Below are 14,884 nucleotides of genomic sequence, written 5' to 3'. Positions count from 1 at the left end.
TCCCATAGTGGAGCAGCTCAAGTCCACCGACCTACCCTGGGCCTGCGCCGCGTGACGTAATTGGAGGTATTGATAGAACATCCGATGTGGGAGTCCAAACTCCTCCTGCAATTGTGAGAACAATTTGAGACTTCTTCCCTCATATAACTGGTATACATATCTGACCCCAGCTTGTTCCCATTCCTGAAAACCGTCCAAGATACTAAATTCCCATAGGTATGGATTGTCCCATAGAGGCATATAGTTGGAGCACCCTGTAACGCCCAATATTTTCTTGCATTCCCACCAGACCCTATCAATAGCAAAGTCGGTTTCCCTGTCGCCTCCCTCCGCAATTTATGAGACTCCATGGCCTCTAGTATATCAATTGATGGTGTTTAACAATTGATAATATCACCTTATGGTGATGGGGTAACAAACACACACAGACCAGGCCACATAATGCTCTTTCATTGGTTTCCTCTTTGTCTTGTAGGAATTCTTTGCACGTCATAGTCGATGAGATTTATATGCTGTCCGTGTTTGACGAGTCTACGACATTTCAGAGTGTGCTGAGCCTGGACAAGTAAGATTACGTTCTGATTATATATTGGGTAAGGGGGTTGTCTCAAATTCGGACATTCCCTAAAAGTGTGATCGCAGTGTTTGCTGTGGGATGTTCTTCACAGAGGCCTAGAATATACCCAGGACTGATGGGGACTGGCGGTGAGCTGCAGGGCTGGACAGGAGGAGACGGGACTGAATTACCGCAGGTTTCTGGTGCCGAATATGAACCGCAAATCTGCCGTAATTTACAGAATATATGTGGAGGGGGTTATAAAATACCAAGTATAATGTTGTGCGCCACTTGGGCGTAGTTATTGACGCACCTCGGTTTTAGACAAGGTTAAAATCTGAAATTTTCCCCATTGCTCTGTGTGTTTTTAGGCTTCCTGATCCCCAGAGGACTCACTTTATGTGGGGGATTAGTAAGGTGAGTAAGAATGATTTATCTATTGGTTGCCTTTCCTCTTTTTCTCACGTTATTTAACAAAAGACCACCCTTGTTAAAATGGAGCTGGCCGGTACGCTGTTCTCACCAGGGGAAGCCGCGTCTCCGCACACATTTCCCCCACTCCGTTCCGGCACGTAGAGAGGGTTTCCCCTCTATGATCCCGAGACAACCCCTTTGAGGACACCTGACCTCATTTATTAAAACTCTGTAACATAAACGCTGCCCATTGCAACCAATCAGAGCGCAGCTTTCATTTGTTAGGCGGTTTTGGTAAATGTGGCCCCTACTGTCTGCATTTGCTCTTAAAGTGATAGAGCCCTTAAAAGGCTTTTCTATTATATACATTTATCACCTATCCACAGGATGATCGCTGGGACCCCCATCGATCACTAGAATTGAGGAGGAAAGGTGCGGCTTCTGACGCTCCCATAGTCTTAACTGCTGCTCCATTCATACTGCTCTTCCATGGTCATGTGGGTGAGGAGGATCGGGGGGACTCGGGGTCCCCTATTGTAGTGATCAGGGGGGCTCCCAGTGATCATACAGTTATCATGTATCCTGGATAGGTGATAAATGTTCTGTATATGGTTGGAAAACCCCTTATTGTTAGTTTTGCTGTATATTATATCTGATTCTGGGCAAGCTGGATGACCACAAATTTATCCACAATTAAAGATACCACAGGGGTTATCACCCAGCTTTCCCCTTATCCTGAATGACAAATCTGCCTAGTAATTCAGTAAAACTTTCCATGCTTCTGGATTGCTGCATAACTAGGCAGATATGACGTTCAGTAAGCCAGGAAAGCTGGGTGACAACCTCCTTGGTGGACAATAAGGGCCATTTTGGTGGCCATCTTGCTTTTCCCACGTCTCAGAAAGAGATAAGTTTTATCTTCCACCTTGACAGAAGAGAACATCTCCAGGGCTCAGACTCACTCCGGACTTTTATTTTCTGCAGGACTTTGCTGTCTCGGGAGTCCGGTTTGGAACGCTCTACTCCCAGAATCAGGATGTCTGCGATGGCGTGGCCTCTCTCTGCTACTTCCACGGGGTCTGTGGCCCCATGCAATTCAAGATAGCTCAACTAATGCGTGACCGAGGTGAGATCATAGGTCTCATGCAATACATAAGTCATGTCCCCCCTGGAGTGCCCCACAGGACCCCCCTTTATTCACTAGGCCGAGAGCAGTTGCCAGCAGAAGCCTTTTCTCTGGAGGACCTGCCACGTCTATATACAACACCTATTGATTGCAGGACCCCAACAAGGATGTCCAATGTGAACAACGCCATAAGCAAAGCCTTTTATTTGGCCAGTATGTGCTACTCCCACTAGTGTTGGTTCTCTCTTACTGATCACTCTTTGTTTTAATTCAATGTCTAGATTGGATTAACCAAGTTTACCTGCGAGTGAATCGTTCCCGCTTACGTGCGGCTCAGGCGTATGTGGCAGATGAGCTCCGCGCCATCGGCGTTCCCTTTCTCAACCGTGGCGCAGGATTCTTCATCTGGATTGACTTCCGTAAGGTGAGAAGCTGAAGGTGGTAACTTTACTATATGAGTGTTGTACACATTGTTACCTTAATGATTTCTAGATATTTCCAGAGAAGAGTTTTTCACGCTTTTGACATACACAACTACACAAAAATTGTACGAAATCATATTATGCCCCCTACCTATGTATGGGGGTATTACACCTAGCACTGTTCACTTAGGGGCGCCTTCATGCCATTTTGCATCTAAGCGTGTGAAAAAATTAGAAAGACGCCATGTTTGTTGCTAGTCGATGTTTTAGTCGATGACGTATTACGTGGAATGGTTAAATCCCACAGTCCTCATAGTAAGGAAGATTGAATCACACACGACTGCTAATCTGTTTATATACGATTTTATTTGCCAAAGTCTCGCTAGGGATTTGTCAGAAGATCAGATTTGCGCAGTCCATAAGCTACGATCTTCGCCAATTTCCCAAAAATTTAAAGCGCCGAAACCCCCTACGTTCCATCATTGGAAAACTATGACACAACATTGTAAATAAAGAGCCATTCATCGGGACAGTGATTACAATATTGTGTATTTCAGTAACTCTGCACAGTGGGTGCTGTATATATTTGTTCTGGAGGTCTGAGCTCGTGAACGTCAGTGATGTGATCTGATCTTCTCCTGACCTGTACTTATGTGATTACAAAAGATTTTTGGTTAGATTTCCCCTTAAAAGGGGTTGTACGTGATTAGAAAACAGCGCCACACCTGTCCCTGGGTTGTGTATGGTATTGCAGCTCAGCTCCATTAAAGGGAATAAGGCTGAGCTGCAATACCACACACAACCTGCGGACAAGTGTGGTGCTGGTTTTGGAAGAAAGCAGCCATGTTTTTCTAATTCTATACGACCCCTATAATAGGGGTTTAAAAAAAAAAACTATTTCCATTGACTTTTAATAATAATTTTTATTTTTCTGCAGTACTTGAAAGCTCCAACCTTTGAGGAAGAAGTTACCCTATGGAGAGACTTTCTGGATGATAAGGTTCTTCTGTCCTGCGGGAAAGCCTTTGAATGTTCGGAGCCCGGCTGGTTCAGAGTCATATTCTCAGACAAGACCCACCGGCTGCAGTTAGGTAAGCGCTTGGACTCTCTTTGGGGCAGTAATGGAAGGTGTATGGGCTCGGACTATTTGCCTCATAATCAGGAGACCGTTATAGGAACACAAAACCTAGAAAGTAAAGAGTAAATAAAAACATATCGCAGGCGCGCCAGCATTCACTTCTGCGAGCTCCAGAAACATGGCAGCTTGCATTGCGACGTTTTTGGGCTGATGGTTTGGAAAGGGGTGGAGCCTAATTAAGGGGAGGAGTCCGTTTTTCTTGGTGACACTTGCAATCACCACCTCCTGGCTGACATACTCTACACCAATATTGTGTGCCAAAAGAATGGCGTGCGCCGTTAATAAATCTGGTGCGTTTTACGACTCTGAGCCGCAGCCCTTTTTTTAGGGCATCGAGTGAGGTGTAAAAAGCGTCTCAAACTCATAGTAATACGGCATGTACGCCAGGTTTTTGGCTCAATTTAAGGCAGAATTCTGGCCAGTAAAACTTAAATGTTCCTTAAAGGTAGGGGATGGGGTGGAAGAAGGAATACAGTTGATCCTAGGCCGCCTCTATCAAACGATATGTCCTGACCAAATGAGCAGGCTTAAAGGGGTATCCCCATCCCTGACCCCCGTTCTACTTTCTGTCGCTGGGCTCCGGCCACTGAGTTACGAGGTGGCCGGGTTTTCCAGCTGTTTCCGTAACTCCCATAGAAGTGAATGTGGTTTCCAGCTCCAGAAACAGCGTAGCAAAATGCGCTTGGCTGTTTCAGGAAACCGTAGCCAGAGCCCAACGTCCATGGCAGAAGGTAGGAACGGGGGCCAGAGGGTCCCTTTCCAAAGATCGATACGGGTCCCAGAGGTGGGGCCCGCATCTATTGGACATTTATGAAATATTTGGAACTCAATGTGCGAAAAGTGGGGCTCCAACCGCTATAAAGTTGTGGTACAAAATGACAATTTAACAAAGATTTGTTGGAGCTCTCAGTAGGGAGTGGGGCCCTCGCCCGCTTATGACTCTCTCTAAAAATCCAAGATCATTCTTTCCCCTTCTCAGGGATGCAGCGGATCCGCAAGGTGCTGGAAAGGAGGGAGAAGGAGCTGCAGATGGATGAGCAGCACGGCGTGGAAGAAGGAGGTAAAGCGGACAGCACGGACGAGGTCATCTACGTGTCCAGTCACCACGAACCTTCAAGTTCCAACCTGAGCGATCTCATTGTTCAGCTCCAGAATCAGATGCGTTCGTCCGACTGGCTGCAGCGTAACACGGCCGATAACTTCGCTCAGCAGAACCCGGAAGTTTTTCAAGTGTTCAGCAAATATGTTGGGAAGCAATGAGGGGGATGGGGTCGGGGGGCCGTCTCCTTGACTCATATTCACAAGAGCACAAAGTCCCTGTCAGTATGGACTGCGTTGGAGCTTTCATCTTATATGGTGCATTTTGGGAGGGAACCAGTGTACGAAAAAACCATGACACAATGGCTCCGCTCCAGTAGCTGCTTCCAAACTATGGCTGACGTACTATAGAATGATGGGCAATACCGACACAGCAGTACAATAATCCTGCATAGGTTACGGGGCCTCCGATTTATCAAAGGGACCAAATAACTGGAATTGTCACCAAAAAGACTCAGTAGCACTTTTATGAAATACGGAATGTTTTGCACATTTTGATGTCTTATTTTTTTCTGGTATGACCCCGACTTGTGCTAAGCAGGATATGCACCTGCGTTCAGTCTGTTTGGTTCTTCTTAGACTTCATCAGGTCAGGATAAGATCATTAGAATCATGAGGGACATTTTTGAGGTTTCTCGGCCGTACCATTGTAGCAGAAAAGACCTAAATATGTGTTTTATGTTTCCAAAAAAGTGAGACTCGGTCCTGTATATCGGAGTATATCAGATATGTCACATCGAGGTTCAGTGTGGGTAACGTAAGATGCATTTGTCAGTTACAAACTTGCTTACGAGAAGCCGACCACTGTCTAAACCAGTTATATACTGATCACAGACTTAGCCGTAGTGCACAGTGTCAATCTGCTGCTTGTAAAGCCGTCACAATAGTATCATGAATTAAAATGGCAGCAATTCCAGAGTGACGGGTATCTTTTTGTTCCTTTATATAGTTTTGTTGAGGATTCAAAATTGGTCACCAATTCTTAGGGTATCCCGGAGCCTAGGGAGGAGTTTAAGAAAAGCAGCGAATGAATAAATGAAGTGTATGGAAGATCTCGGTTATGGGGAAGAAGTGTAAATATGATTGATTTACATTGCAGACGATGTTCATCTGCACATTTGAGGTTGTGATGTTGAAGTTGACCGTCTTTTGACGTGTTCAATGTTAACTGGTGCTATAAACATCAACTATAAATTAGTGTCTGTCCACCATAGAGAGAATAGGCCTCGATCCCATTCAACGCTTAGGGCTTGGACCACGAGTCTCCCTGAGATCTTCAGCTCAAATTTGCTACCAACATGTCCATTAAAATTCCTTCAAGGATCAAGTTTTCTTTTTGGAACGACTCTTGAGGACATGAAGAATGATGAGACTGCTGACAAGTTGCTTCTCTTCTGCCAGCACAGCGACAATCCGGCTTTGACATGAACAGCGAAGTCCTTATAGATCGGGATTTACTGCCTAGGAACCACAATCTTAACTATGGAGTTGTCAGCAGCAAGTCCCTAGCAACAAGTTTTTCTCCGATTACTAATGTCTTCACCCTGAGGCAAAATTGGTCGGAGCCACTCGATTTTCCAGCAATGCACATTGATAGGCCATCAATTTGTCATCAGTGGAGGTCCTACCCCTGGGACCCTCAGTAGAATATCTGGACTGTGACGCCTTCAATGTTTTTCCAGGCACGGTAATTCATCTACGGCAGTGCAGCGAAGCCCCGCGGCCCCTTCGTCCTGCTGATCGACGACCCTCACCTATCACACATTGGGGGCCCATCCTAACTATAGCCCATTAATGTGTCTTTCTGGAAAGCCCCTTTAAGCTGTGATTTGGATCTTTACACCCCGCGCATCACGCCGGAGATTTGTCAATGTTACTAAGCAAGACAACCTGCTGGATTTTTTAATCGTTTATTTAGGTTGCAGTACCGGACGGATAAAATTGTGACGTTACTACAGACACCTCTTTACCGGTGACTTGTATCTGCTCCATAAAATCCTGTGTGTTTTTCCATCTGTGACACGGATATCGTGCAGTTCTGTCAATTTCCCGACTTCTATGTAACGTAAATGAACTGAACTTGCAGAAACTTTATCACATTCTGAACACATTATTTTGTATGTTCCATATATCATGCAGTAATGTTTCCTTATATTTGCGTACAGACTATCAGATGAAATCGTCCCATACACCATAACACTTTGTTTTTCCTTCTCTGTCACTTTAACACTGTGACCCTGTAGTTTTACTTTAATTTTTTTTATCTGCATTGTCCGTTTTAAGAATTTACTGGAAAAATATATATTCTTGTTATGGTGCTTCTTCTAGTAGTTATGAGTCTGTTGTTAAAGCGGTCTGCAAAACGCCCCATTATTTAAAGGAGTATTATGGAAATAAAGCTTAAAGGGGGTGTCCGCTACCAAACAACTCATCGATGACCTATCCACCGGATGTCATTGCACAGTATACAATGTACGGGGCCGGAAATGGTTGCATAGCGCCCGTGCGGCAGAACTGCAGCTCTGCACCTATTCACTTGAATACTGCAGCTCGACTGCTATTCCTTAACCCCTTAAGGACGCAGCCTTGTTTTGGCCTTAAGGCTCGGAGCCCATTTTTTAAATCTGACACATTTCACTTTATGTGGTAATAACGTCGGAATGCTTAAACCTACCCAAGCGATTCTGAGATTGTTTTCTCGTGACACATTGGGCTTTATGTTAGTGGTAAAATTTGGTCAATATATTCAGTGTTTATTTGTAAAAAACTGCAAAATTTAGAGAAAATGTTGAAAAAAATTGAATTTTTCTGAATTTAAAGAGGCTCTGTCACCAGATTCTCAAATCCCTATCTCCTATTGCATGTGATCGGCGCTGCAATGTAGAGAACAGTAACGTTTTTGTTTTTTTTTTAAGCTATTTTATGAGCTATTTTACATACATGTTTTTTTTCGTATGTCCAACTGGGCGTGTTTACTTGTTTTACTAACTGGGCGTTGTGAATAGAAGTGTATGATGCTGACGAATCAGTGACCAATCAGCATCATGCACTCCTCTCCATTCATTTACACAGCAGCATCACGTTCTTACTAGAACGATGTGCAGCCACATACACAAGTGTCCTGATAATGAATATACATGACCTCCAGCCAGGACGTCATGTGTATTCACAATCCTGACACTTCTGAATCTTTTCTGTGAGATTTCTAGCAAGGGAAACTAAATCTCGTTTACCTTGTAATCTCGCGAGATTACGTGTGGTTTGCTGGAATCTCACAGAAAAGATTCAGAAGTGTCAGGATTTTGAAATCACATCCCGTCCAGGCTGGATTTCATGTGTATTCATTATCAGGACACTTGATTAACGTTAATCTCTGTGTATGTGGCTGCACATCGCTGCTGTGTAAATGAATGGAGAGGAGTGTATGACGCTGACTGGTCACTGATTGGTCAGCGTCATACACGTAAACACGCCCAGTTAAAAACACAATACACGCCCAGTTGGACATACGAAAAAAAACACGCCCAGTTGTCCATTTCAAACCTCATTTGCATATATATAAAATAGCTCATAACTTGGCCAAAAATGAAAGTTTTTCCCAAAAAAAAAAACCTTTACTGTTCTCTACATTGCAGCGCCGATCACATGCAATAGGAGATAGGGATTTGAGAATCTGGTGACAGAGCCTCTTTAAACGTATCTGCTTGTAAAACAGACGGTTATACCACCCAAAATAGTTACTAGTTCACATTTCCCATATGTCTACTTCAGATTGGCATCGTTTTTTGAACATTCTTTTATTTTTCTTGGACGTTACAAGGCTTAGAACATAAACAGCAATTTCTCATATTTTTAAGAAAAAAAACCCTTTTTTTTAAGGTACCTCTTGAGTTCTGAAGTGGCTTTGAGGGGCCTATGTATTAGACACCCCCATAAAACACCCAATTTTAAAAGCTAGACCCCTCAAAGTATTCAAAACAGCATTTAGAAAGTTTTTTTTAACCCTTTAGGCATTTCACAGGAATGAAGTTGAGGTGAAGTTGAAGTTTGCAAATTTCATTTTTCTTGCTGAATTTAAATTTTATTCCATTTTTCTTTTCTGTAACACAGAATCTTTTACCAGAGAAACACTACTAAATATGTATTGTCCAGATTCTGCAGTTTTTAGAAATGTCCCACATGTGGCTCTACTGCGCTTGTGGAATAAAACACAAGCCCCAGAAGCAAAGAAGCACCAAGTCCACCCCTCCCATGTACCTATTGTAGTCCAGGATGCAGTCTGGTTTGGGGGTCTCTGTACTGGTACCTCGTACTGGTACGTGGGTACTGGTGGGGCATTTCTCTTGTCTTGTACTTGACACACAATATGTTGCTGCTGGATTGTGCCCTGCTCTCACCCCTTCTGAGTGTTTGCCCCGCAGAGTCTTAGGGAGGCCTCTCAGATTTCTTCTAGCAGTGCCGCATGCCGCAGGACTTCTGGGAGCGAGGCAGTTGAAGAGCGGGACGCCGGTATAAAAATTATCCAGGTAGAGGTGGTGACCCTGGTCCAGCAGTGGGTGCACCAAATCCCACACAATTTTTGCATTAACTCCCAGTAAGGGGGGGCATTCTGGGGGCTGAATACTGCTGTCCTTCCCTTCATATGTCCTAAATCTGTAGGTATACCCTGATGCACTCTCACAGCTTATACATCTTCACGCCATACCTTGCAAGCCCTCTTACCCGGCAGGTACTGGCAGAATTGAGCCTTCCCTTTAAAATGTACCAGGGACTCATCAATAGAAATACACTTCTCGGGGGTGAATGCTGGGAAAACCGGGCACTGAAACGGTCTAATAGGGGTCTCCGTTTATACAAGCGGTCAAAACTGGGGCCATCTCGGGGTGGGCACGGCTCATTATCAGTATAATGTAAGAAGCGAAGTATTGCCTCATTTATTTATTTTTAGGTTCCAGTTCAGTTCTGAAGTTGCTTTGAGGGGCCCATATATTAGAAACCCCTATCAAACACCCCATTTTAGAAACTAGGCCCCTCAAAGTATTCACAACAGCATTTAGATAGTTTATGAACCCTTTAGGTGTTTCACAGAAATTTAGAGCAAAGTAGAGGTGAAATTGACATATTTCTTTTTTTTTTGTCAGAAAATTCTTTTTATTCCATTTTTTCCTGTAAAACAGAAGGTTTTTCCGAGAGAAACGCAACTCAATACTTATTGCCCTGATTCTGCAGTTTTGAGAAATATCCCACATGTGGCCCTAGTGCGGTAATGGACTGAAGCACCGGCCTCCGAAACAAAGGAGCACCTAGTGGATTATGAGGCCTCCTTTTTATTAGGCACCATGTCCGGTTTGAAGAGGTCTTGTGGTGCCAAAACAGTGGAAACCCCCCCCCCCCCAAAAGTGACCCTATTTTGGAAACTAGACCCCTTGAGGAATACATTGTAGTTTTCTTGGGGTGCATGCGGCTTTTTGATCTGTTTTTATTCTATTTTTAAGTGGCGTGGTGACTAAAAAACAGCAATTCTACTCTTGTTTTTTTATAGTATTTTTTTTTTTACAGCGTTCACCGTGCGCTATAAATGACATATTCACTTTATTCTGCGGGGCGATACGATTACGGCGATACCAGATGTTTATAGTTTTTTTTTATGTCTTATGGCGTTTGCACAATAAAATACATTTTCTTTTTGTGTTCCCTTATTCTAAGAGCCAGAACTCTTTTATTTTTCCATCAATAAAGCCGTGCGAGGACTTGTTTTTTGCGTAACGAACTGTAGTTTCGATCAGGACCATTTTTAGGTACGTGCGACTTTTTGATCTCTTTTTATTTCATTTTTTGGGAGGTGAAGTGACAAAAAAATAGTAATTCTGGTTTATTGTTTTTTTCTTATATGGCGTTCACCACGCGGGATAAATAACAAAATAATTTTGTAGTTCAGGCCGTTACGGACGCGGCGATACCAATTATGTATAGTTTATTTGTTTATTTGTTTATTTTTATTAATAAAGGACTGATAAAGGAAAAGGGGGATTTTTACTTTTATTACTTTTAAAACTTTTATTTTCTTATTTTTACATAACTTTTTTTTTTCCTTTTTTTTTTCCTTTTTTTACTTTGTCCCACTAGGGAACATGAGGGCAGGAGGCCCTGGTCGCTATTCTAATACACTGCACTACATGCGCAGTGCAGTGTATTAGAGCTGTCAGCTACTCACTGACAGCAAGCATAGTGGGTCCTGACTTTGTCAGGACCCACTAGGCTTCCATCGATGGCATAGCCGGACGCCATTGTTATGCGTCCGGTTGCCATAGCCACCATCGCCGCCCGCTATCGCGTAGCGGGCCGTCGACGGTGGTTTAACCCCTAAAAAGCCGCGATCGCTATTGAACGCGGCTTTTAAGGGGTTTAATCAGCGGGGACACAGTGATCGGTCCCAGCTGTAGGAACTGCGGCAACTGCTGTACGAGACAGCACCTGTCACAGCTCCTGCATGTCGGGAAGACGGCCGAAATGGCCGTTACTCCAGTGATGTACTATTAGGTCATACAGCTACCATGACCTAATAGTACGTCCAGGAGCGGGAAGGGGTTAAGATATATTAACAAATTATTCAGCACAGAATTTTAGACCTAAAAACTTCTTACTCCATCTTATTCTGAAATACCCATTTTATTAATTTGTTTCCATTTGTCCAATATAATTTACTCCAGCGTGACTCCGCTACCCAGCACCCCCGTTTTTGAGAACACTGAGTGTCCAAGTAATCAGTCCCTAACCATGTTATAGAGCAGGAAAAGCTAAGCAGGCTTTTGAGGCTAAATTCTTGAGTTAAATTCATGCCTGATGAGTCCAGTGGGCGGTCCTTACTCAATGATTGACAGCCTTCCCTGTGAGATTGTGCATACAGACAGAGCAGTCAATCTTTGAGTAGGACCGCCCACTGGACTCATGAGGGAGCAGTATGTGAACAGTCTAATAAGGTGTGTGAAGATGTGCGACATCTGAATGGAAACCATGGGACACAACCAATTTGGAGAGACCAGTTTATTGATGACGTTCGTTGTTATAGATATTGGCGCGCTGTCTGATGTTATAGGAGAGGTCCGTGCCGGTCACTGATCAGTGTCAGCTCCGCTATTGATGGTTTATTTCAGTCTCTCCCGCTCTCTCCTCAGCCGCCATGTTGTCCTGCAATAAAAACAGGTTTAGTTATAGAGCAGAAGAATTTGTGTATTAGACAGAAGATAAAGACACGTGAGGAGGTTATAGCAACGCTTTATATAGAGAGGACGAGGAGGGCGATGAACCAGGAATAAATCCGCTCTTAGGCCCCATGCACACGAACATATTTTTTTCCTCCCGTAAATACTGGCGTAAATACAGGTCCTTTGTCACCAGTATTCCACCGGTATTTACGGATCCGTTTTCTCTGCACTAATCGGCAGCCCCTTCTCTCTATCAGTGCTGGATAGAGAGAAGGGGCAGCCCTTTCGGGCAGTGTTTCCGCGGCGATTGAAAGTAAAAGAAATTCATACGTACCCCGGCCGTGGTCTTGGTGACGCATCCCTCTTTTGACATCCAGTCCGACCTCCCTGGCTGATGCGGCAGTCCATGTGACCGCTGCTGCCTGTGATTGGCCTGTGATTGGCTGCAGCAGTCACATGAGATGAAACGGCATCCCGGGAGGCCGGACTGGAGGAAGAAGCAGGGAGTTCTGGGTAAGTTAATTTTTAATACTATTCACTCCAGCGGTAGTCACTGTCCCGGGTGCTTAAAGAGTTACTGCCGATCCGTTAACTCTTTCCGAACCCTGGACAGTGAATATCCCCTGACGTCGCCTAGCAACGCTCCCATAATTACGGGTGCACACACGTAGCCACACATAATTACAGGAGCCCCATAGTCTTTTATGGGCCTGCCCGTGCCGTTATTACAGCCTGAAATCTGACATTTTTCATATTTTTCAACTGCACGGGCACCTTCCTGTAAGCAAACGGGGAGTTACCTGTGGCCAATAGAAGTCTATGGGCCCGTAATTATGGGTGTTTTTACGTTCGTGTGCATGGGGCCTTACAATGTCTTATATTGAGGTTCAGTATCTGCCCACAAGAGGACAACACTTACCTGATGAGGAACAGGACGGGACTGTGAAGAAGTCCTGGTGTTATATAAGAAGCTCTGGGCACTTGTCTCCAGACATAGAGATCTGTAATACAGCAGATAAGGGACAGTATGAGGAGGGGGTGTAAGATGTCGGCTGTTTGGCCCCCATTGGGGGTGAAATCTGTGATGTAATAAGGTATAAATATCACCTGGAGCGTCCACAGAGTACGCCGTTCCCACATCTCCCATAGACCTGCCAGCCGGATGGATTATGGGGCAGCAGTAGGGGGTGCAGGCGGCAATGCTCTCTGACATGGATCCTATAGAGTGGATGGTAGGACTCCAGGAACAAGAGAGCGATGGTAAAATCCTGGCACAAGGAGCGGAGCTGATGGTCTTGGAGAAGGAAGTAGATGACGATGTTACTGAAATGTGGAGGACATATATTTAGCATGGAATAATCAGACAATGTCATGGGTGAAGGTTTGAGGTAATAATCTGGTGATGCTGGAAATGTGGTAAATACCTGAGAGTCGGAGGATGGAATCGCTGGATGTTCTGGGGAAACAGATGATGGTTCTGGGGAGACGATGACATTTTGGGGAGAAGCATTTCTGATGTTATTTGTGGTGGTGATACAGGAGGTGTCTGGCTGAGCTGATGGATCTTCAGATGGTCTTAGGGAAGGTGTGATGGTCCAGGGAGGGGATATGTATTGGCCTTGCTGTTTTTTTATGGCGGCTTCTGAAGGCTCTTCCACTTGTCGCTGACATAAGAGAAGCCGCAGAACAACTTCTCATCCTCTGTTGTTATTGGAGGTTTTCGAGCTTCAGTGCTGGACATCACCTGGTGGAATTCAATACGTTCACTGGTGACCATAACTGGGGCCTAGAAATAGGAAACATAAAAATCACTTATAATCAATCAAGCAATCAAACTATTTATTAACCAATTAATTCAAATTAGTCATCCGTTGCAGAATTTGAATCTTATACGCTGTAATTCAATCTATTTACCACTAGGGGGAGACTGTAAAGACAAGGGTAACATGACGGTATGACTGCTGTGTACTTACAGGTGACATTTGAAATGGCGGACGTGATCTTCCCGCCTCTAATTCCACCCAGTTAATGGGCCAGAAGAACGGATGTCTCTTTAAGTTGCCGCACACGACCTGTCTCATCTTGGGGGACTTACACAAGAGCTGTGAATAAATAATAACCAGGACATTATTGACTGAGAGAAGCAGAAAACAAGAGGTCTATGACTGTGAACACACATGACGGAGTTTATCACTGGTCAGGAGATGGTTTTTGGTGGAGTTCCCCTGTAATATACGGCGTATCATGTCCGCTCCGTGTATGATCTCCCTGCCCCCCAGCTATAAGTCTGTATATACTCACTCTATCAATCATGTCCCGGATGTTAGCATCGATGTTCTTGGGATAATGAGGTTTGTCATAGATCACCGACCTCTTGATCTTCAGAGACTCTTGGCCGGCATAAAACGGGTAGGACCCTGTGGCCATTTGATAAAATACTACCCCGAAAGAGAACAGGTCGACTGTGGAGTTGTAATATTGTTTACGAAGGATCTGTGGAAATATCAGATTAGAAGGATCAGAGGAATGTTCTGACGGGTCTGCGATGCCACTAACTCCATGACCGTGAGCGAGGTCAAGAATGCTCCGCAGTTGGAGGAGGATTAGTGTAACTATAGGGGGCTCTGATAGAGGAGAGAGGAGAAGTCAGTGGACACGTAGTCTGCGCTCACCTCAGGGGCCATGTAGCCCAGAGTACCGGCAAACTCCCAGATCTTCTGAAAGCCAATGACGTTCGTAGCACCGAGGCCGAAATCCGCAATCTTGGCGTGTCCATCGCTATCCAGGAGGATGTTGTCTGGTTTAATATCCCTGTGAAGAGAGAGTGTCAGCTCTGTGGGTCAGACATGGATCAGCCCTGGTGCTTAGATTGCTGTGGGGGAGGCTGCACAGAGACCACCACTAAACACTAAGGAGAAACAGTCA

General features: G+C 44.5%; 1 protein-coding gene and 1 long non-coding RNA gene across 4 annotated transcripts in view; one reads left to right on the top strand and one right to left on the bottom strand.

The window, feature by feature from the left end:
• Positions 1-7,072, top strand: part of ACCS (1-aminocyclopropane-1-carboxylate synthase homolog (inactive)) — a 39,178-nt gene extending 32,106 nt beyond the window's left edge. For all 3 annotated transcript variants that reach the window (XM_075838052.1, XM_075838051.1, XM_075838053.1), the window contains exons 10-15: positions 476-565; positions 928-973; positions 1,955-2,096; positions 2,378-2,520; positions 3,456-3,609; positions 4,636-7,072. In XM_075838052.1, the coding sequence (XP_075694167.1) occupies positions 476-565; positions 928-973; positions 1,955-2,096; positions 2,378-2,520; positions 3,456-3,609; positions 4,636-4,916 (856 nt within the window). In that variant the 3' untranslated portion in view covers positions 4,917-7,072. The remainder of the gene's footprint in view (positions 1-475; positions 566-927; positions 974-1,954; positions 2,097-2,377; positions 2,521-3,455; positions 3,610-4,635) is intronic.
• A 4,730-nt stretch (positions 7,073-11,802) lies between these two features.
• LOC142660438 (uncharacterized) lies at positions 11,803-13,584 on the bottom strand. The gene is made up of 3 exons (XR_012850485.1): positions 13,384-13,584; positions 12,879-13,282; positions 11,803-11,942 (listed from the first exon to the last, which is right to left on the bottom strand). It is a non-coding gene; the product is annotated as an uncharacterized LOC142660438 (long non-coding RNA).
• Between the last annotated feature and the right edge of the window lie 1,300 nt (positions 13,585-14,884).

Source organism: Rhinoderma darwinii, chromosome 9, assembly GCF_050947455.1.
Source record: "Rhinoderma darwinii isolate aRhiDar2 chromosome 9, aRhiDar2.hap1, whole genome shotgun sequence".
Taxonomy (NCBI): domain Eukaryota; kingdom Metazoa; phylum Chordata; class Amphibia; order Anura; family Rhinodermatidae; genus Rhinoderma; species Rhinoderma darwinii.
Note: the sequence above shows the minus strand (reverse complement) of the source record. Positions and strands in the feature narration are given on the sequence as shown.